This window comes from Lactuca sativa, chromosome 9 (genome assembly GCF_002870075.4).
Source record: "Lactuca sativa cultivar Salinas chromosome 9, Lsat_Salinas_v11, whole genome shotgun sequence".
Taxonomy (NCBI): Eukaryota; Viridiplantae; Streptophyta; class Magnoliopsida; order Asterales; family Asteraceae; genus Lactuca; species Lactuca sativa.
In genome coordinates, this window is record NC_056631.2 from 66358462 (window position 1) to 66381193 (window position 22732).

At 34.1% G+C, this 22732-nt stretch overlaps 2 protein-coding genes across 3 annotated transcripts; one reads left to right on the forward strand and one right to left on the reverse strand.

Moving 5' to 3' along the window:
• Positions 1-490: 490 nt before the first annotated feature.
• On the forward strand, positions 491-4111 carry LOC111920418 (uncharacterized). Of its 2 annotated transcripts, none has more exons than XM_023916002.3 (9): positions 491-742; positions 1161-1385; positions 1571-1811; positions 1897-2047; positions 2567-2789; positions 2881-2972; positions 3053-3188; positions 3251-3582; positions 3681-4111. In XM_023916002.3, the coding sequence occupies exons 2-9, from the start codon at positions 1162-1164 to the stop codon at positions 3929-3931; spliced, it is 1650 nt and encodes a 549-aa protein (XP_023771770.1). In that variant the 5' UTR covers positions 491-742; position 1161; the 3' UTR covers positions 3932-4111. The 2 variants fall into 2 exon arrangements, with proteins under 2 accessions (XP_023771770.1, XP_023771771.1); XM_023916003.3 differs by having other exon boundaries at positions 491-718.
• Positions 4112-17410: 13299 nt separating this feature from the next.
• On the reverse strand, positions 17411-18031 carry LOC111920437 (probable polyamine transporter At3g19553). Its single transcript, XM_023916022.2, has one exon. It carries the CDS (start codon positions 18029-18031, stop codon positions 17411-17413), a length of 621 nt encoding a protein of 206 aa, XP_023771790.2.
• Between the last annotated feature and the right edge of the window lie 4701 nt (positions 18032-22732).

Sequence of the window (22732 nt, forward strand, 5' to 3'; positions counted from 1 at the left end):
TTATCATTTAATTAGATAGTTAGATTTGTTGGAACAAAAAGTAGAAGAATATTTAATTTCTCTTTAAAAAAATAATTTAGATAAATAAACAAAGGAAACTAATAAGTTTTAATTTAGAAATTTTAAAATTAAATGGAAAATCAATTAATAAAATAGATATGTATTTATTATTACATTTAAATATTATGTGAAATATAATAAAATGAAAAAAAAACCACAAAATGTCATATGGAAAAAATTTAATTGAAAATAACCACAAAATAACATGTGACAAATCAATAAGAGTGTGACATGTGTTAAAAATATTTTCATTTATTAGAGTAGATAAATAAAAATAAAAATTTTATATCGGATCCAAACCTATGTTTCGGTTGACCTAGCACCAGCCCACTGGATATGTATCTGACGAGTCCATTGGGTATAGTTTGGCCCACATTGAAGTTTGTCAAATATCAAAAAGGCCATGAAGCCCAATGAAGCATTATACGACATGAGACACCGGACGAGATAACAGTTCGCCACAGAACCGCCATACGCCACCGTCTAAAAGCACGAAACCACTTTTCCTTCTCGTATTCTCGTCGAACCTGTTACAGATAAGTGTAGGCGTGTCTCCCACGCTCATATGCGCGCTCACACTCTGTTTCTTTTGCTACTTATCTGCATTAGTCTTCTCGGTGGTCGGAGTTATTGCCAATTTTGTCCTGGATTTTTCGAAGTTAAGTAATTTAGGCATATCAGTGTATGTAATTTTGATTCGAATTGGCGTTATCTAATTGAGGATATTCTATTTTGTTAATGTGTTGTTGATTTTGATGATTTTGTGATTTCGACTATCTTCATCAATTCGCAGCTCAATTACCAACACTTGTGTTCATTTTAGAAATAGAACTTGAAAAATGTGTGTAAATTTTAGTGCAATAAATACCTATTGAAATCTAGAGATACTTTGGAACATTGAGTTCAGACGTGCTGATTTTCAACGTCAAAAATGATAATGAGCTGTTTCGATTCTGAATTCCATGTCAATTTTTAAGTTGGAAGTTATAGGTTATACTTCTTAACATGTTCAGAGTTATTTAGATGTTATGCTACTACTGAATCATATGTTGTCCTGTTGTGTTTGATACATATGAGAATTGCACTCTTGAAATTTTCAGGATGAGTGGATTTTGTCCAAGCATTTTCTCAGACTTGTTACAGATACACATTCCTAGTTTCTATCTTCATCCCCCAAAAGCAAAATGTAACACGAGAATGAGGCTGTATGTGGTTCCTAGTAAGATGTTTAGATGTTATGCTACTACTGAATCATTGCATGTAGGCATCACCTCAAATGAAAATCAAGTTTCTCCCATTGTTACTGATCCAGATAAATCTCAAAGGTACAAGCTCATCATCTTTTTGTTTTGACAAACCATGTTACATTTCATTGTTTTTGCTCATTTTATATATGAGTTTGCTGAAAGACTTGACATTTATACTTTTGCACAATTAGGGTTCTAGTTTTAGCCTTTAGGTTACTATTCATAGATGCTAGCACAGCTAATATGTTCTTTAATGGCTGAAGCAAACATTTGGGAGATGATTTTGAAATGATGTTAGAAGAACTGTTCTCTGAAATCAAAAGCATGATAAGTTTGGGGAACAAAAGTGATGCTCTTGATCTACTTGAAGCAAATTATGAAGCTGTGAAGGAACAAATGGTTGCAGGAAGGAAAAATATAGAAGAAGCTGCTATTCTGGATGTCATAGCCTTGGGTTACATGGCTATTGAAGACTTCAAGATGGTTGACATTATCATGAATATGGTAGTACTACACTATTTTTTATAACAAAAAAAACTTTATTTTAATCTATCTATCTAACTATATCTTTTTTCTACTAAAACTCCAGTTGAATGAGATTGTACATGATTTGAGTGATGATGAGCCTCTTCTTGATTCGATACTGACACACATGGGGAGTATGAATTCAGCTTTAGGGAGGTTTGAGAATTCCATGCTTTTATACAAGAGAGCCCTTACAATTTTGGAGAAAAATCATGGTAAGTCTCAAAAAGTCAAATTTGTTCTTGTGATAGTCATGTAATTTTTTTATGTATGCATCAATATACTTCCATTGTGATTCATGGATGTTTTGTTCATAACTTTAAATAGCAACCAACTTTCCACACTTTCCTTTTTAGGCAACCAACCATTTTTTTTGCCATTTAAGCTAACTAACAATTGAAACCTGATAATTAAAATGTAACTAAGCAAAATAATTAGGAAGTTTACTCTTTGTCTTTCAAGGGTAAGTAACTATTTTCTTTTTTTTTTCATTGAAGGGTAACTAACAATTGAAACTTGCTAATCGATGAGAAACACAAATGGCAAAAGACCGTTTTGTCCTTCGGCATAAAGTACTTGATAATATTAATCTTTTAATCAAACCCCATATTGGCTTGCTGCTTATTGACTTCATTCTTTTGCTCTTACAACAACTTTGTATTGCAAAGTTCTACTTTTGTTTTCCTTTTCCAGGGTTAATATGGTAATTTGGGTTTTGTATTAACTTTTTTTAGGAAGTAATAGTAAATCTCTTGTTATGCCATTATTGGGAATGAGCAAGGCTCTTGGTTCTGCTGGAAGGGCAATAAAGGCAATTGACATTTATCATCGCACAATTTCCATATTGGAGTCTAACATGGGAGCAGAAAGCAAGGAATTAGTTGTACCCTTGAATGCCCTTGGCAATCTTTTAATCGAAGAAGGAAAAGTCAAAGATGCCGAAAATACTTTTACGCGGTAATTTTTTTTTTATTTCTTATATAATAAAACTCAATTTGTACCTTAATTTAACTTTTCAAATCACTCATTTCTACTCTTAAAAGCATAGAATTGTAGGCATATATACCAATTTATATGGAAAAGACGATGATAGAGTTGCAATGGCTATGTGTTCTTTAGCCAATGCAAAGTGTGCAAAAGGCAAGTTATTTTGGTTTTGTAGATTCATTAAAACTCAGGGACCAAAAATGTAATTTCCTCAAAAATTGTGTTGATAACAGGAGATGCAGAAGGAGCCATTGACTTATACACAAATGCTCTTCGGGTGATGGAGCTTTCAGAAAATATGAATTTAGATGATATTGTATTGGAGAAGACAAGGGTAGAATTGGCAGAGTTGCTTCATGTTGTAGGAAGGTATTATAACTGATGTGAATAAAACAAAAGTTGTAATTATTTATTAACATTTTTATTATTAGAGCAAAGGAAGGGAGGAAACTTCTAGAAGAATGCTTATCCATCACTAAAAAATACAAAGGAGAAGAGGATCCAAGTTACATAACTCACCTTACAAATCTAGCAACATCATATTCACGTTCCAAAAACTATGTGGAATCAGAGCGCCTCCTAAGATCAACCTTAAACATCATGAAAAAAACTGTGGGCCCCAATGACCCCTCCACCACCTTTCCTATGTTACAGCTGGCAGTAACTCTTTACAACCTTAAACAAGATGAAGAAGCTGAACGACTTGCACTTAAAGTCTTACACATTCGTGAAAAAGCATTTGGAAATTCCTCTTTACCAGTTGGTAATTCTTTTTTTTTTTTTTTTAATTATTTCTGTGATTTTCTGAATAGTTATTGAATTTATAATGTATTTGAATATTATTAATTTTTAAAAATTCAGGGGAAGCGTTGGAGTGTTTGATAAGCATTCAAAAGAGAGTTGGAAGAGATGATGGTGAGATATTAGAGATGTTGAAGAGGAATTTAAGGATACAAGAGAGAGAATTTGGTGATGAAAGTGAACAAGTGGTTGAAACCTTGAAGAAGATTGTGTTTTATATGGAGAAAATGGAGATTAAGGATCAAAAGTATCCTTTTCAAAGGAGATTATCTTTGCTTAGAAATAAATTTAAGCAACAACTTCAATATTAATGGATTTTGTTGTTTTTTATACATGTTATATATTCGAAAATTTTGTACAATTGCCAAGTTAGGAAATCTAGTCACGACATGGTTCTATGGATATATTAATATTTGTATATGCAGTTATGGACGAAGGTTTATGATCTTGTTTCCATCATTGTTATTTTAGTTTTCTTGTTTGTGACTTAACTCATTTTATTTTATAAACGAGTTGTAAAATGTTAATATACTGATTTTTTATATACAAAATTAAATTCAGACGATTTTTACAGGGTGGATTATAAAAAGTCGCATTGTATTTTGCTTAGTTTTGGGTTTTCTCAAGTATGGTTGACAGAAAAATAAATTGTTTCATTTCTTTGTACACGTTTATGTGCTACTACTATTTGATCATTATATGATTTTTGTAACATATTCAGTGTTAGACGGAGCTACTTGCATGTATCTAAACTCTTGTACTTACTTTGTATGTAAATAATCTGTACATATAAAAACGAAAACACACAAAAGTTGCTTCATGATGTAGGAAGGTACGATGATTTATATTGCTTTTGACCTATATTGGAATGAAACTGATGTAAAAAATCAGACAAAATTTGTAAATATCTGTCCCATTTCATAAACGATGGAACAAGATGTCAATGGTACAAAAGTTGCAATATTTTGTCTTACAAGGACAATCCATGTGCATCTCTTGTAAATGTAAAAGACATAAAGATCATTTTCATCTTCGTCATAAAAAATAACCTAGGCAACTTGTCTAATGTAAATAATTGCAATATAATGTATTTTGTATATGTATTTCTAATAAAACATTTTTATATGAAAAATCTACAATTTATAATAAATGACCAAAAATATTATCTTTGTTATCAGAGCAAGGAAAGACCGAAAACTTCAAGAAGAACGCATATCCATCGCCAAAAAGTACAAATGAGAAGAAGATTCAAGTTACGCCACTCACCTTACAAATCTAGAAACATCATATTCATGTTCTAAAAACTACATAGAATCCAAGCGCCTTCTAAGATCAACCTTAAGTGTAACGTCCCAAATTTCAAACCAAAATTTCAAATTTTAAAATATAAATTTAACATTCTAAAAAGATGTTTCATAAAAATCACGAGTACCAAAAAGTTTGAATTATGGTAAACCAGTAAAATGTAACTAGAAAATGCGAAAACCAAATAACATAATAGATAGAAATGTGCATGTGTCATGGTCAAGCTGGAGCTTTCCCACTGCCAGAAGCACAACCCGAAAAATATTTAATCCACAATTGTAAGCACAAAGCTTAGTGAGTTCCCTAAAATATCGCAAACATCACAGTAATAACTAAACATGCAAGTATTGAGCCTCTTTAGCTCATAACCTGTTCTGATCTCGCTATCATCCCAATCAGGTATTTCTTTGACTCACGACCTGTCCCGATCTTGTCATCAACCCACCCAACATTGTTTGACTCACGACCTATCCCAATCTTCTCATCAGCTCAACAAGCACATAACATAATAATAAACAAACATCAAACAACAATCCATAATCAACACCCTACTGGTCTAGCTAAGCATACTAACATGAACATTATTACACATGCATCCACAAAAGATTCAATCATGACATATCATATAAGTAATATAGTGAAAAAAACTCACGTGAAGGTAAAATTATCAGTTTCACAGTCTCACTATAATATACAACAATCATGAACCGCCTATAACCAAAAAGAGGTCCAACCTTGTACTAAACGTTAACTCCCAACAAGTTTGACCAAAAGTCAAACTGGTCAAAAGTCAACGGTCAACGGTTATGATCATGACCAACACTTGGGTGCGCTGTGACCATTAGACGGCAAAATAGTCGCGATCTGCCTCAAGCTCGTGCCGCGAGCCTTAAACCTAGTCACGTCGCTAATCTGGCTTAACAACGTTTATACTAATGACTTGATCCCTTTATTCCATAAGCTCAAAACTTCATATTTGATTCTTATAAAGGTCTTAATGCAACTTTATCTATTTCCAAGGCTCAAACACTTCAAAACTCTAAACCTAACTCTATAAGGACCATAGCTCATGCATGGGACAAAAAGAAAGTGCATGCATTCCCATTTTCTAACCCCTTAACAAGTCCAGGAGCAAACACAACATCCCTAAGGTTTTGGAGTTCTCCCAACTCCAAGAACACTATAAAGGGACCAATTTACACCAAAAGTCTCACAAATCTATATCTAAAAGATAAAGTAACAAGCTTGGAAATTTATACTTACAATGGTCTACAAAAAAGGTGAGATTATTGCTTCTAAGTTTTTAATAAGCTTCCATACACCAAGAATAACCATCTTTTTCTCCTATTTTCATAAAATCAAGGAAATAAGGCTCAAACTAACTTTGGAGGCTAGGGTTTGTTTGAGATGGATTCTCTAGAGATGGAGGTTGCCAAATGACGAAACCCTAGAGAATTATGCCCTTAAATAAGCCCAAAATTCGAGGCTTCTAGGGTTTGGAACATCAGGCTCGTTGCACCGAGAGCCTCATTAAAGGTTGGCAGGTCGCGTCACGACATAGGTTGCCCCACGCCCCTCCATCCTTCGTGTCGCTACCTAGGGAAAACCCCTAAAAGTTTAATAGTTCCAATTTAATACTTAAAAGCATTCATGAAAATCAGATGTTTCATTAAGAATCATGAAAAAGTCATGGGCTCCGATGACCCCTCCATCACCTTTTTGATACTATAGCTGGCAGTAACTCTTTACAACCTTAAACAAGATGAAGAAGCTGCATAACAAGTACTTAAAGTCTTACAAATTTGCAAAAAAGCATTTGAAAATTCCTCTTTACCAGTTGATAGTTGCCATTTTTTTAAATGAAAATGGAAAAATAATTTGGGAAAATAAAAAATAGGGCTAATTGTTGGATTTGGTGTCTAAGCCCATAACTATAATTGGGATGTACTTGACCCGATTATAGCATGAACCTTTTTGGGTTGCCTTCACCAGTGCAATTTGATAGGATGGATTTTAAGAATAAGGTTATTTATGGTTTATTAATATATTACAAGTAAAATATATTAATATGAAATCATATTATTTAATTAGTATTGATCAAGAGTTAATTTGGAATTAATTTTGTGGTCAAAAGAGACTAATTAAATATATGGGGGTTGATTATGTATATCAATATTTCTTGTACTGTGGGCCAATGATCCATGATTATGAAGAAGGGCTAAACTATTCCATGGATAGTCCATGGAGGCTAAATCCATGGAGCATAAGAATGTGGAAAGTCATGGGTCATTAGGGTTTACAAAGTGTAACCCTAGCATTTTCCACACTATAAATAGAACCCTCATGAGCCAAAATCGGTTACACCATTTTTTGAGATAAGTAACTTATTCTCTTAAGCCTCCTCTTGTATATTGGTGTTTGTGAACCAATAGAGGCATCACACTGGAGGTGCTCAAGCTTTCAAAGGTCAAGAACTCTACCCTACTCAAGAGATAAGCATCCAAATTGAGTTTCTTTATTATATAGCTTCAATTGTATGCTAGCTAGGATGAATGCCTTGGAAAAACAAAAATGCATGTATAATTAGAGAAAAACATAGATCCAAAGCATTTAGGGTTGCATGTGCACCATAGGAGTGTTATAGTGCTCAAAACCCAACACTAATGCCATAAAAACCCTCAAATTTTCAAGAAATGTTCGGTTATGTCCTAAGTCCATTTTTATATACAAAAAAACGCACATTCAGGTAAAAATTGTTACAATTGCCCTCTTTTCCGATTTTACCCTTCTATGGCATTAAGGGATGTTTGGTTCTAGGATTAGAGTGTGTTTGGTTTGCTCAAAAAAATAAGAACCCAAAAAAGATAGGCTATGACTCGAGCCTGGGTCTCGCCCACACAATTCAAACACTCTAACCAACTCAACTGAGGAACTAATTATGTTTAATTCGTCAAAAATGTGTATATATAACCTAACATGCACCGACCACCTTCACCATCGTCTTCATCACTACACACCATCGGAGAAACCCTAGCCGCCACCATTATCGTCATTGCAATTTCAGAGGGTGCGCATCCCGCCACCACCACCATGTACTTGAGAAGACGATGCCATTTCAGTGGGTGTGAAACCCATATCGACATTCCGATGCAGGTGGAAGCTGTGGAGGTGATGAAAATGGTGAGAACAATGATGAACGATGAAATGGAGGTTGTGGAGGCTTGTGTCGATTTGTAACCACAACGACAGCTCCATGCGATGGTTTGCCGAAGTTGCAGGTCGTCGAAGGGCTCCATGCGACACTTGAAGGGATCGCTTGATGTTTGTATGGTATATGGTGCAAATGCACGACATCTGGACTTGGTTGGATTGATAGATTTGGACCATGAAAGTGGTATGAAGATAAGAAAATCATTGGCGGTTGGTCTTGTTCAAAGTCTTCTTTTGAAGGTGGAGAAACCTATCATGTTCTATGATAGGTTATGCATTCAAAAGTATGGTGCCAAGGAGAATCCGGAAGACACGGTGGCAAAGGAACGGATCTTCCAAAAGGAGGTTTGGAGCAACTGGGAGTGGCTTAGAGTAACATGGAGCACTTTGAGCACTTGGAGCAACATGGAGAACTTGGAGCACTTAGAGTAACCTTGAGCACTTAGAGCAACATGGAATATCATGTTGCGTCATGCAGAAGGAAGTTGCACGAAGGTGATGTTGAGCCAAGTGAAGATGTTAAGCCAAGGAGATGTTGAGCCATGAAGATGATGTTGCTCCATCAAGAAGGGAAGTTGTTCCAAGAAGATGTTGTTGTTCCATCAAGAAGGGAAGTTGCACCATGAAGGAGATGTTGCGCCATCATGGACCATCTTGGTACATGATGCACCATCTTGATTCCTTTGTTGTGCCATATTGGTCCACATTTGCTTTGAAGATGATCGTGCTCAAGAAATACACCATGTTGTGCCACCATGATGGATGTTGGACCATAAGTGATCATGATGCTCCACTTGTGCATCATGTTGCTCCATTATGGTCAAGGTGATCCATATGTGTGTTGCTGATGCTCATGGTGTGACATCCCTAAATTCACGGTCATTTTAAAAATTTTATTTATGCTTATTTTAAAATTAGAGTACCCTTTTCGAAAAATAGTATTGCGGAATTTGTTCCCAGAAAACATGATAAAGATGTTATCAAAGCATTTCCGAAGAAATATATTTTTTTTATTTAAAACATTAGGATGTCATCGTCAATACAGAAACATAAGCATAACGAAATATTACAAACCTTAAAGTAATTAAACTAGTGGCCCAATACTCCTTGAATCTCTCAGCAGAATGTATCTTTCCTATAGCCACCTGTGATACAATAAACTAAGTGGGTCAGGTTGGAAAACCTGGTGAGTACATATGGATTTCAATTCCACAATGTTATGACATATATATATATATATATATATATATATATATATATATATTTTAAAACTCACAATATATACAATTTCACCTCATATAAGCAATTTTACCCCACCCCTTCGATCCTCACAACGACACGATCCATACTCTCAGATCTAAAGTTAACAGCTTTACCTAATCCATACTCCCGGATCATGTATGTCTAATCCATGCTCTCGTATCAATGACAAATGACTATGACTGCTCCATACTCTCAGACTAGGGATGAATGACTATGTCTAATCCATGCTCTCGGATCAATGACAAATGACTATGCCCACTCCATACTCTCGGACTAGGGACGAATGACTATGTCTAATCCATGCTCTCGGATCAATGAAAAATGACTATGCCCCCTCCATACTCTCGGACAAGGGACAAATGACTATGTCTAATCCATACTCTTGGATCAATGATGAATTTTAAAGTTCTACCTTACGTGTATATCTCACCCGTACTCATAAAAAGACACTACCCGATATTCATCTTAATTAATTTAGATTTATTTTGTGTCCTAAACCATAATATATTATCAGAGATGCTCTTAACACGTATTTTAGGCAATATCAAATATTTCACACATAAATATATTTAATACTTTGATTAATACTTGTATTAAAATCATGTTCATGAAAAAGACTATGCACTCACTTGTTAAAGTGATGACTTGAAATTTGGACAATGCTTCGCTTCTAGCAACTGTCTTTTCCTTTGATGTAACCTAGCATTATTATCGCTAAGTTTTAGTCTAATATTTATTGCGACTAATTATTATTCTAGATTCATCATTAACTCAAAGTATACTTTCATGATCTATCAAGTAAGGAACGACCATGTAGGATCATATCGGAGGTAGGGTCCGTTTAGTATACGAAGTATATTGTTTGGAAATCCCACTTTAAACACCTTACTAAATCACAGCCTAGACATCATCCCCGTAAGTAGATCAATCGATATAACGACTTGGAATCACTGATAAATCTTGTTTATAGGTTCATAATAACGATAGTGAACTTAAACATAAGTTATAACTAAAATATGGTAAGCATAACTCAACTTACAGGGGGGGTTTGCGAGGAACCTGGCTCTGCGCAGACAGAACTTCTGAGCCGAAATTTATTCTTATTGGGGCCTTCTGGCGCTTCGGGACTTGCTACTAACACCTAGGAGGTGCTAGGGAAATGCTTAGAGGGTTTGGGTTGTTTGAGAGAGAAATGGATGAGAAGATGTGAGAAAAAGAGTGAAAAACGCCTCCTATTTATAGGGTGCCAGCACCTTCGTATGCAGGGCGTACGCAAGGGTATGTTGGGCGTACTCATGCCACATGCCGCGATCTCGTGCAAAGCCGTAGGGAGGAAGTAGTGGCACAGATCTTGCCACGTGTCACTTCCAAAGCTTAACCCAAAAAGTAATTATCTTCTAAATTCCATAACTTTCGCATACGAGCTTCGTTTTTGACGTTCTTTATATCTACGTGTAGGTTGCGACGTGATCTACAACTTTCGTTTAAACTATGCCGGCTAATTTTGAATTTAATTTTTAAAGTTATATTTTAACACACTTAGATAGTTAAAGTCCGTTAAAAATTCATAATTTTGTCATCCGACGTCCGTTTTTAACTGTCTTTACATCGTTGAGCTCTTATTAACGAGATCTTCAATTCTCGTTTAGTTTGTTTCAATTAAAAATCGACCAATCTAAAATTCGATTTCCGAGTTGTGTATTGCTACGCTAAATCTTAGAAAAATCATAACTTCCTCAAACGAAGTCAAATTTGGACGTTCGCTATATGCACACTCTCGGTTGAACGTATACTATGAATTTCGTTTAGATCGCTAAGGCTAAAAAGTATTTTGTCAAAATCCACTTTTTACAATACACGGTGTCTTGCCGGTTTAATCGCAAAAGTTCAACGTGCCATAACTTCTTCGTTATAGGTCAGATTTCAGCGTTCCTTATATGTATGTAATCCTTGTGACATATACTATAACTTTGGTTAATATTATTTATTCTAAATAATTTTCTATCAAGAAGTCATTTTAATGCTTATTGTCTCTAAATTGACTAGCCCGAATCTACGGACGTTACACATGGGGTGTATGACATGGAAGAATGTTCTAGAAGATGTTTCAAGGCAAAATATGATTGGTTGTCACTATTCATGGGCCTATGGGCCAATGGGCTTGGCCCACTAGGTTTTAGGTATGATCTCTCAAGTATAAATAGAGATGCATGCAGAGTAATTTGAAGTGTCTTGTATCTTGTATCCTTAGTGAGTATGACGAATCTCTGGTGAATTGTACTTGTAACCTCTATTTGAGAACTATGAAATAAAGAATACTCCCCTCCTGCCCGTGGATGTAGGTCTCCTTGACCAAACCACATAAATATTGTGTCTTTGTGTGCTTTTAGTTTTGTTTGTTATTCGCATTACTTCCTAACAAGGGTCATCAGATCTTAGCAAGTGACATTAGATTTGTTCTAAGTCTTGACAAGTATTGCATGTTTTTCCCAACAGTTTTATTATGTATTCCATAGGGTTAAAACCGTGATGTATTTTTGGCTTCCCGTGTATTAAAACAAGGCAAAAGTACACGATTGGTCCATGTGGTTTGCCAAAACTAGCTAGTTGAGGACACCTATGATAATCCATACGCCTTTCATCAATATAATTTTATTTTTTTGTGTGATTAGTCCCTATTGTTTCATTTTGTTTCATATCTTATCTGGAATTACTATTTTACATCTCCCTGATTTTTTTTAATCATTTTTTAAATTTAATTAACATTTTTAATAGTAAATTATATGAATGGTCACTGTGATTTGGGGTAATCTACGTGTTTGGTTTTTAATTTTTTTTTAAACTCAGACGATCCCTATGATAGATTTTTGTTGTGCGATTGTTCCTTACCAAATATAAAAAGACTATATTATCATTTTGTGTGTGTGTATGTGTGTGTGTATATATATATATATATATATATATATATATATATATATATATATATGAGTAGGATCAAATGAGAACACCTAAAAGGTTGAGAACGCGAGAACACATCTGGCACATCTAAATATTCAAATCTAAGGCTATTATCAAACGGGTCATTTATGTTATTTCTAAAACTATTGGTAGTAAAGTGTAACTTTAAAAATGGCATAAGAGTATAACAGTAATTGAAACTTTAGGTTAATCCTATAATTTCTCATTCCCACTCTTATTTCAATTGTCGTATCCTTCTCTCTCCCCCCCCCCCCCCTCTCTCTCTATACCTAGGGTTGAATCAGGTGGCTACCTCCATCATTTACACACCATGATATCTTCATCTCTTAGCCTACCTTCATTGTACCTTCAATTTTCATAGCCTTAATTGGACATGCAAGTAGATTTCCAATCAGCCTCCTGCAACTCGATCTCAATCGGTCTCTTACAACCCGATTCATGGAAAACCAAGAGGGAGGTGTGTACCTGGTTCAGATCGCAATCGGATATCCGTCTTGAAAGACAAAAGAAGATGAAATCATTCTGCCTTTCTCTTTCAAACTAGCTATTGTTTCCACATTTGGGACTCAGATTCATCATTGTCGAAGACATGTGAAATCCTTCCTTCTTTTGTTCACTTATGTCATTTCAATTGTAGCATCAATTGTTGGTCGTTTGGTTTAGCTTGATGGTTTAACCAATGAAACTTGCCTTTGGATGATTTAGGGATGAATTTGGACATCCTGTACTTCTGTAAGACAATTAAATAAAGATTTTATTAACCTTTTGTTCACTTATTTATTGTAAAATAATCTAAAGTTCTTAAGTCATAATCTCAAACACATATTATTGTTTCCAGAACTCAGATTCATCATTTCTGAAGATGAAATCATTCTGCCTTTCTTTTCCACCTTTCTCTTAAGATTGCAATCGGACATCCATCTTAAATGACACAGGAATATGAAATTGTTTTTCCTTCGATCAGAATACATTTCAAGTTTCTCTGAGACTGATGCTTCCTTTAATTTCAAAAGACGGGGAGGTTCATAAGGAAGAAATAGAGAAATGTTTTTCTAAAGATGTGCAGGGATTGTTGGATGAAAGGTTTCAAATTCAGATTTATGAAGGTTTTTGCATGTTCTGTTAAATAAGGGTATTATACTTGTTTATGATAGAATGTGTATTTATTTATGAATAGCACTGTATTCATTTATGAATAGCAGTGTATTCATATGTGAATTGTTGTATGTATTTATGAATTGTAGTGTATTCATGTGAATGAATGTATTTATTTATGATTAGAGGTAATTATGTTATGATAGTATGTGTATTAATTTATGAATAACAGTGTATTAATGTGTGTCACAACTAGAAATTTTTGGTGCCTTGTAACTACAACACTTATGTCAAATATGAATCAAAAACATGAAAGCATGCATGATGCTTACTCTATGACAACAGAATTTCAATCAAACACTTCATATAAGCACTACAAATAGTCAACAAATAATTGGAAACCCTAGAAGTCCTTGTTTAAGTCCATTTTGGACTAAGACTTCCTTATTGGGCCCAATGGACCAATAAGCTTCCAACTGGAATATCATGGGCTTAGAACTCTTGAATGGGCTCTAATTGGACCCACTTTCATTTATTTTAATATTTTGGGCCATATTGGGCCTAGAATGAAACAAAATATTTAAATGAATCTCATTGGGCCATAACTAACCTAATTAGCCCTAATGGGCCATAAAAATCATTACTTGATTTATTTTGGGCCAATAGTTATCTAAATTAGCTATGATTTGGACTTAGGCATTTAAGGGCCTAATTCCTTCCTTTTTCTCTCCAAATCTCGGCCCAAGCCCAAGAGAAAGAGAAGAGTTGACTTCTTGCATGCCACATCATTTTTGTATTGGGGATAACTAGGCATTACACTTCAAACATCCATGCACTTCTCATATTTCCATGCAAGCTCACTCTCTCTTCTTCTCCCTCTCTCCTTCTCGGCCGAATCTAAACAAACACACACACACACACACACTTCACTCACAATTCTCTCAAGAAAACTCTCTCCACTCCTCTCCATATTTTCGAGATTAAGGAAGCTTTCAAGGAGATTTAACCCATAAACACATCATCTAAGGTAAGTTGATGTTAGATCCATAATCTATCTATTTCCTTTCATTCAAGAATCATCTCTTAATTCATTCAAACTCATGATCTTGCACCTTAGAAGCATCCAAGTTCGAGATCCTCCAAGAAAGGTTGCTAGGATCGAATTCTTCTTCATCTTTTCCTTCCAAAACCGAAACCACACCCAAGGTGAGTTTCATACCCCCTTCTTTTCGGTTTTTATGAGTTTTATGGGGGATAATACAAGTAAATGTGTAGATCTATGTGTAAATGTATGCTATGTGTGATTTGATGCATGTATGTGTGTGATATCATGTGTTTTATGATGAATATGTTATCAAAAAGTGTGTAAAAACCGAGATCTAAGGCATGAGAAAGGAAATAAACATATCTTAAGTTATTATACAATAATCAAGACAACAAAAATAGTTTATGAGGTTAGGTTGAACATATCCTAACATAAAACACATTTTAGGGCTTAAAATGTCAAAAATACAAAACTTAGGGTACAAACCGACAAATTTATAGTTTCTGGGGGGTCAAAAGGTTCCAAACAGTTTCTATAATAATTTTTCTGAACAACAACATTTTTAAGGGACTTAAAGTGTAAATTTTGAACCTAATGGGCTAGATTTGGGCTTTTTGGCCCAATAAGCCTCAAAATGCGAGATTTATAAGTTTGAGGGGCTGAAAATGCAATTTTCTGTAAAACAGGGGATTTGAAGTGTATTAAAACTATTTCAAAGGTCAAAAATGCTTTTCAAATTCAAAAAGGATAAAAAATGTAAAATTTTTCTATTTTGGGCCAATATTGTAAAAGTTGCGAAACTGGGGGTTTTAACCGAGAAAACATCATTCTGGAAGGGCTAAATCTGTTTACAAAATAAATTTGGGTTAAAAATGTCTTTTCAACAAGTTTATGATACAAAAGTGTCAAAATAATGTTTTAAGGACTAAAATGAAATTCTTTTATATAAAGGACTAAAAGTGCTATTTTTATAAAAGAAAGGTTGTGAAAAGGTAAAAATCTTACTTTTAAACAAATTAATTCACTAAGACAAAATACAAGATCCATGACTACCGACGAATCGGAAAAACAAATACACTCTCAACAACAAATATCGTTACAAAACGAATTGATTCAGTCTCGAATCAATAACAAAACAAAAATCAATAAACCAAAGTATTTCAATAAACACGCGATAACTATGATGAGTCAACATTCAAACTTTGGGCTTGAAAGTTTTAAATCATGCTTGTTAGGCCTTGCTAGCCCAATAACCTGATCTTTGGGCCCGAAGGGAATGCGCTTACATGTTAATGGGCATCCTATGACCCAATTCCATGTAAAAGGACTTTCAATAGCTCTATTGTGCTATTGGGCCCTAATGGTCCATTAGTACTGCTAGTGAGGTCGAGAAGTCAAATGCGAGTTAGGCCAAGTGCCTTTCGCATTCCCGATAGCCTTGAATAACTTATGGAAATAAAGGGGGCTTCGTACCCTCCTTTCTCCCCGGTTGACCGACTTATAAGAATTCAAGTAAACAGATTCGTGGCGTTAATCAAGAGAAGTCAGGGTGGTTGGATTATGTGAGTAGTACGGACGACGCCTTAAGGATCGTTCGTAACCTGTAGTTATAAACTAGTCATTTTCATTAATGCGTAATTGTAACAACTCACAAACCCTAGTTAATCCAATGTCACCTGGGTAATCAAAAACATTCGTCGTATCGATATAACAATAAACAAGTCATGTAATTTGCGTATTGGGAAAACATCGGGTTTTCCCGGAAAGTTCAACATTTTCACCTATGTGATGTATACAAAGTTCAACAATTATACATGTTTTCAAAATCGACAAGCATATTTACGGATCTTCACACTTTTTATAAACAAATACTCTTTTCAGAAAATATCGGATTTTCTGGGTTTTTCAAACTTCACAAAAATCATTTTTCCATAATATTACTTATGAACTCACCAACATTTCATATGTTGACGTTTTTCCAAAATAACTTGTATTCTCAGGTAACAGGTAAGCCGAAGAATAAGTATCAGGAAATGTCATGGTGTTTTGCTTAAATTATCTATCAGACAATCTATGTTTTGGAATTGTAATGTTTAAAACAATGTACTGAATGTAAACAATACCAGTTGTAATATTCCAATGCATGGTGATGATTTGTGTTATAATTCATGTATATTCATTGTGATGGTATTCAATTTGAGTCACAAGAGCCCTCGGGCGTTTCCGCCGTTCGGTTCGGGGGTGTAACAATGTGTAAATGATTTTATTTATTTATGAATAGTAGTGTATTCATGTGAATGAGTGTATTTATTCATGTGAATGAATTATTTGTAATTTGATGTTTATTCATTTGTGATTGGAGTAGTATTAAGTTTTTTGAAGAAACATTTCGTTTGTGAATACAAGTGTATTGATTTAAGATTGAATTTCTATTCATTTTTTTGAAAAACAAAAACGTGAAATAGGAGAAAAAAAATTTAAAGATTTTTTTTTTCAGATTTTAAATAAAGACAAAACTTCAAAAATGGTCCCTGTGGTTCCGAAAATATCAAGTTTAGTCTCTAAGTTCAAAAAACCTCACAGATGGTCCCTGTGGTTTCAAAACTTTTAACAAATGGTCCTTTTCGCTAACTCCGTTAGCTTTTGACCGTTAAGTGAAGGACATTTCTGTCTTTTCACTATTACAGGGACCATTTTTGAAGTTTTGCCCTTATTTAAAAAAAAAGAAAAAAATTATTATTTAATATAGAAAAGGTCTCTCTCTCTCTCTCTCCCTGGGGCCTTGAGATCAAGCTTTCGGAAACGTCCTACTTGGATTTTCAACTTCACCAGCTAATGTACTTGCTTTATCCCAATAATTCAAGTTCCAAAACATGCTATTGAAGTAACCCCTTTATTGAACTTTCTTGAAATCCAAAGTTATCCATCTTTTAGGCCTGATTTTGGGGATTGAAAGAATACCCATGACTGCAAATGGAAGGAGTAAGAAAGAAGCAAGACGAACATCAGAAAATCTGACAATGTGAAGCCCTTTGTAGTTCAGATGAGTTAATAAGATAGTAATTGCTAAAAGGGTTGGGATTCTAGCATATAATTGATCGAAGATTGGGAGTGATTGCTTCAAGTAATCGAGAAATAATACAGGGTAAAGTGCGTTATCCATAACCCCACTAAACCATTTCCAAAACCCTTCTTGGAAACCCCAAAAAGGGTCGAACGTCGATGATATCCAGATGACATAACTGCCATTTTCAGGGAAGCTTGTGGCGAGTTCGGCTGTGATTAGTGCTTCTGGGATGCTCCAGAAAATGGGGAAAACTAAGAACCCTAGTAATGAAAGTAGAGCTCCGCCTCCAGATTTGACTGAATCTTCTACACCAAATGGACCCCCGGAAACTTCATAGAAAATTAGGGCGATTAGAGGTAGTAAAGTTAGTTTAGGGTTTGATTTCTTATATGTGGTGTTCTTCTGATCATTGCTCAAGATCGTCTGTTTGTTTCCCTCCACACCCATGAAGTTTGACGATCGGAAGCTTGATCTTATGGCGTATTAAGTTATCACCATGGTCATGATTGAGAAGTCGATGGAATAAATGGGATTAATATGAAAGATTTTATGAATTGGATTTTGATTGTTCGAGGAAGCAAGTGAAGATGCGAATGGAATCAAAGAGAGAGAGAGAGAGAGAGAGAGAGAGAGAGAGAGAGAGAGAGACCTTTTCTATATTAAATAATATTTTTTTTTTAAAATAAGGGCAAAACTTCAAAAATGGTCTCTGTAATAGTGAAAAGACAGAAATGCCCTTCACTTAACGGTCAAAAGCTAACAGAGTTAGCGAGAAAGACCATTTGTTAAAAGTTTTGAAACCACAGGGACCATCTGTGAGGTTTTTTGAACTTAGGGACTAAACTTGATAATTTTTGAAAACCACAGGGACCATTTTTGAAGTTTTATCTTAAATAAATTTGACTAAAAATGTTTTTTATATTTCATTAATAAAAAAAATAAAAAATTGAATATTTCTTTGTTTTTTGGTAACTAATCCTAAATTTAAGGGAATTTGATTGAATTTTATTTTATTTTAATTTAATTAAAATATACAATTACTACATGATGATAATCGAGGATAAATAAGAAATTGTTTCATATTAGCAAAACATGATTTTTGACATTTTTATTATGAAAACATGAATTTAACAGTGTTTAAGAACATGAAAAAAAAATAGTTGTTAAAACTGTCTTTAAATCTATATTACCGTAACACAATCCAATGTAAACTTATTATCGTTAATTTATTGCTAATAAATTTAATTTTTATAGTACTTTTGTTTGATTTTTTATAAGATAAAATATGTTTTCATGTTTTCGCAAGATCTTTATGTTTTAGCATGAACCTACTTTTATATATATATATATATATATATATATATATATATATATATATATATATATATATATATATATATATATATATATATATATATAATGTTTATTGAATTATTTAATTATTAAAGAAATTTTTAAAAAGATGCATCGACCAAATATGGTCCCACCACTCCTCCACCATCTTCTTCAATTTCACCTTAGTTTCTATAGTTTCTATGACACCATTCTCTCCACCTACCATCTCATTTCACAAAAAGTCAATCACAAACTATTTTTAAATATCATAAACAAAACGGAGAATATTATTAAATTTGAACGTAAAAATAAAAAATTATAAACATAGTTCTCTGACTTCTCTCGATAGTTATTTGTAGACTTGGTAAATATACAAGTCGGGTTAGTGGAAACAGGTCAAAAAAATAAATAATAAACTACTATAATACAAATGTTGACCGATCCATAGTCCAACTTAAAAAAAAAGATAAATATCTAAAATGTTGAATATGATTTTAGATTTTACAATATAAAAATAATATAAATACTAACCCTGTTGGTGAAAGGAGAAGGAAAACAATAAAATATTAAATTTATGATACACATGTGATTGTTTTTCAAGAAATGTTAATTGAAAAGAAAGAGTGGCATAAAAAAATGTTATAAGCGAGTTTCCATCGGTTATGGTTGATGTATCCCACGTTTTCCATAAAAAGAAAAAGAAATTGGAAGAATATTACTTTTATAACCATATGAACATATTAGTTACGATTTTTCTTGAAGTAAATATTGAATACTTTTTGTGAAGTAATTTCTAATGTAAGCAAGGGTGTATCGACGATCAATTTGGTTGAATAACTCGATGATGCGTATAGTCATTTTAAACCAAAAAAAAAAATTAATTTGTTAAAATAGGTTATTAGATGTGAAACTCGTATATTATACAGGTTGATTAAAAAAATTATATATAAAATATAAATATTAAATATTTTTTAAGGAAAATGTTATATATCAAAGTATAAACATTAAATATTATTCAAAGTAAAATTTCAAAATAAATACAAACAAAATGATGAATAAATAAATAATTCAATTTATACTAATAAAACAAACTAAAGAGAAATAATTATATTTTGACAATCTTTGTGGTTTAAACACATTTTTTTGTTTTATGAATGAAAAACAACAAAGTTTGATTATGTTTTCTATATAGATCATTTTGACCTAAAATGACAATGAACTTTGAAAAAACATGCCAATTTTAAATTATGTACATTGAAAGAAACATTTAAAATTTGAAAATATATGGAAACAATTAATGACATATTAAATTATTAATTCCTTTCTATAGCCTAAAAATTAGAATAAATAATTAAGAAAATAAAAAATTACCACAAAATGAGTGAAAATTAATTTTTAAGAATTAATCATAAAATTATATGTGTCCAAATACATGAGAACTTGACAAGTGGCATATATTATTTTTATTTATTAGAGTAGATTATTTCTAAGGATGATACTTCAATAGACACTTTAATAATAAGCAATTTATAAGGATTCAAATATTGAATCTTCGGTACAGAAAAACTAATATGTCAAAATGAACCTCTAATATGGATAGTATGCATATATAGTCACTATATCCATAAAATATATATGGATGATGAAAATATTGTTTTTCAAATAGTTTATACACTTGTTAATTTGTCAAAATGATTGTTAGCTTGAGTTGACAAGCAAATTTTATCTTAAACTCACAAGTCAGCTCAAACTAACCAAGGCAATCCCAAATCACTCACAAAATAATATAAGTCAACATGATGTTGAAGTGATCAAACTAACTAAAGTCGACCCTAAGTTGATCAAATTGATGAGTCAATTTGAGCCGAATTTACACTTTCTATACTAATCTGCTATATCTTAAAGGCGTTTTCCTTTGCCCCTAGACCCTACAAGAGGGCCTGACCCCTATACGCCTTCTATTCGTTGTTGTTTTTTTTTGTAACACCGGGTTCCTGGTATGTTTTTAAATTATAATTTTATTCATTTTTTAGTCAGGAACTCGATGAGTTGGAGGCCCAAACTCATCGAGTAGGAAATGGATTTGGACGCAGGTTTTGAAGTCTACTCAACGAGTAGGACTGTCAGAGTGAAACCCTAAGTTCAGGGTTTTGCACCCTATTTAAACACATTAATCCCTAAAAGGTTGGCCTCATTTACAACCTCCAAGTCCCAAAACCCTAGCCACGAAACCTTAGAGCCTTGTGTGAGCTTGTGAGACCTTTTTGAGAGAAAACTTGTGCTTTTGAAGCTTGTGGAAGAAGAGGAAGCTAGAGAACTCAAGAAGAAGAGAGTAGATCCAGAAACTTCACTCCATTTGCAACATTTTCGGGTAAGCAAGTCTCAAACTTGCTCAATGATTTCTTAGATCTCTTCATTTCACTTTTATGGGGGTTTTTGGTCCAAGAATGTTAGCTTTTGGGAAATGGACGACCCAAGTGGGTATTCTTCCAGATCTAGGACCTTGGAGGGCTATCATGGCACAAAGGTTCAAACTTTATGGTCATTATATTGAAGCCCCAAGCAAGCATTAGGATGATATTTTGGCCTTTTAAGCCCCAAAAGGCCATGCATGAAGATAAAGGCAAAAACTTTACGTGTTCAAATGATGTCTAGGGTCTAGATCTTAGTTTGTATGCCTTAGTTCGAAATATATATGGCTTTTGGATCAAGATCTAGATCTTGAAGAATTAGGGTTTGAGCTAAATCCATTAAAGGAAGCTATTAACGGGTAAAGTTGGAAACTTTACCCTTAAAAGGACATTTTCAGTGTGTAGAAGAAGTGTGGAGTCCAGATCTGGAGGATAAATCTATTAAGATGGCTCAACAGACTGAAGAACTCGTCGAGTCCATATAGGAATTCGACGAGTTGGGTTGAAATGTCCCGGTTCTATAAAGGTAAAATTCGACGAGTTCAAGGAAGACTCGACGAGTAGAATGGGAAAGTCCCGATACCATGGATAGGAGGAACTCAACGAGTTGTGAAAGAACTCGACGAGTTGGATCACGAGTTTAGAGTTTTCGGATTATTAGAACTCGACGAGTTGATGGGTCAACTCGGCGAGTTGATTCGACCCAGAATGTTGACTTTCACCAGGGGTAAAATGGTCATTTTACCCTAAGAAGGATTATTGAATTTTGAGTAAGTGTTATTGTGATAGTGATAGTCGGGGAGTCGTTAGAGCAGCAGTTAGAGATTCCTCACTGCGAGATTTCATAGTCAACTTTGCGAGGTGAGTTTTCCTCTAGTATGAACGGGTCGAAGGCACCAATGTCGAACCGTTTATGTATGTTAGTATATGTTGGGCTAGGGTCCGATGTCGGGCTATGCCCGATGTAGGTTTATGTGTTTTTAGACTTCGGTCCGATGTCGGGGCTTTGTATGCTTGGTGTCTTCATGATTCTTGTATGTGTCTGTTAGAATGTTTCCAGATTCTGTCCGATGCGGGGGGCAAGCCCGAGGAATGTTTATATGTATGCTAGATGATTATGGTATATGTATTTATTGATATGCTTATGTATATTGAGCTTTACTCGATGATGGGCGGGGCCTAATGCCGGATTTCGGTCTGATGATGGGCGGGGCCCAATGCCGGACTATGGTTCAATGTCGGGCGGGGCCTAGCCCAAGTTATGTTGTTATGTGATTATGTGATTATGTGATATGTGTATGGTATGTGGTTGTTTGGGGAGACTCACTAAGCTCCGCGCTTATAGTTTTCAGTTTTGGTTTCATGTACTTCTGCTAGTAAGGGGAAGAGCTCGGGATGACTG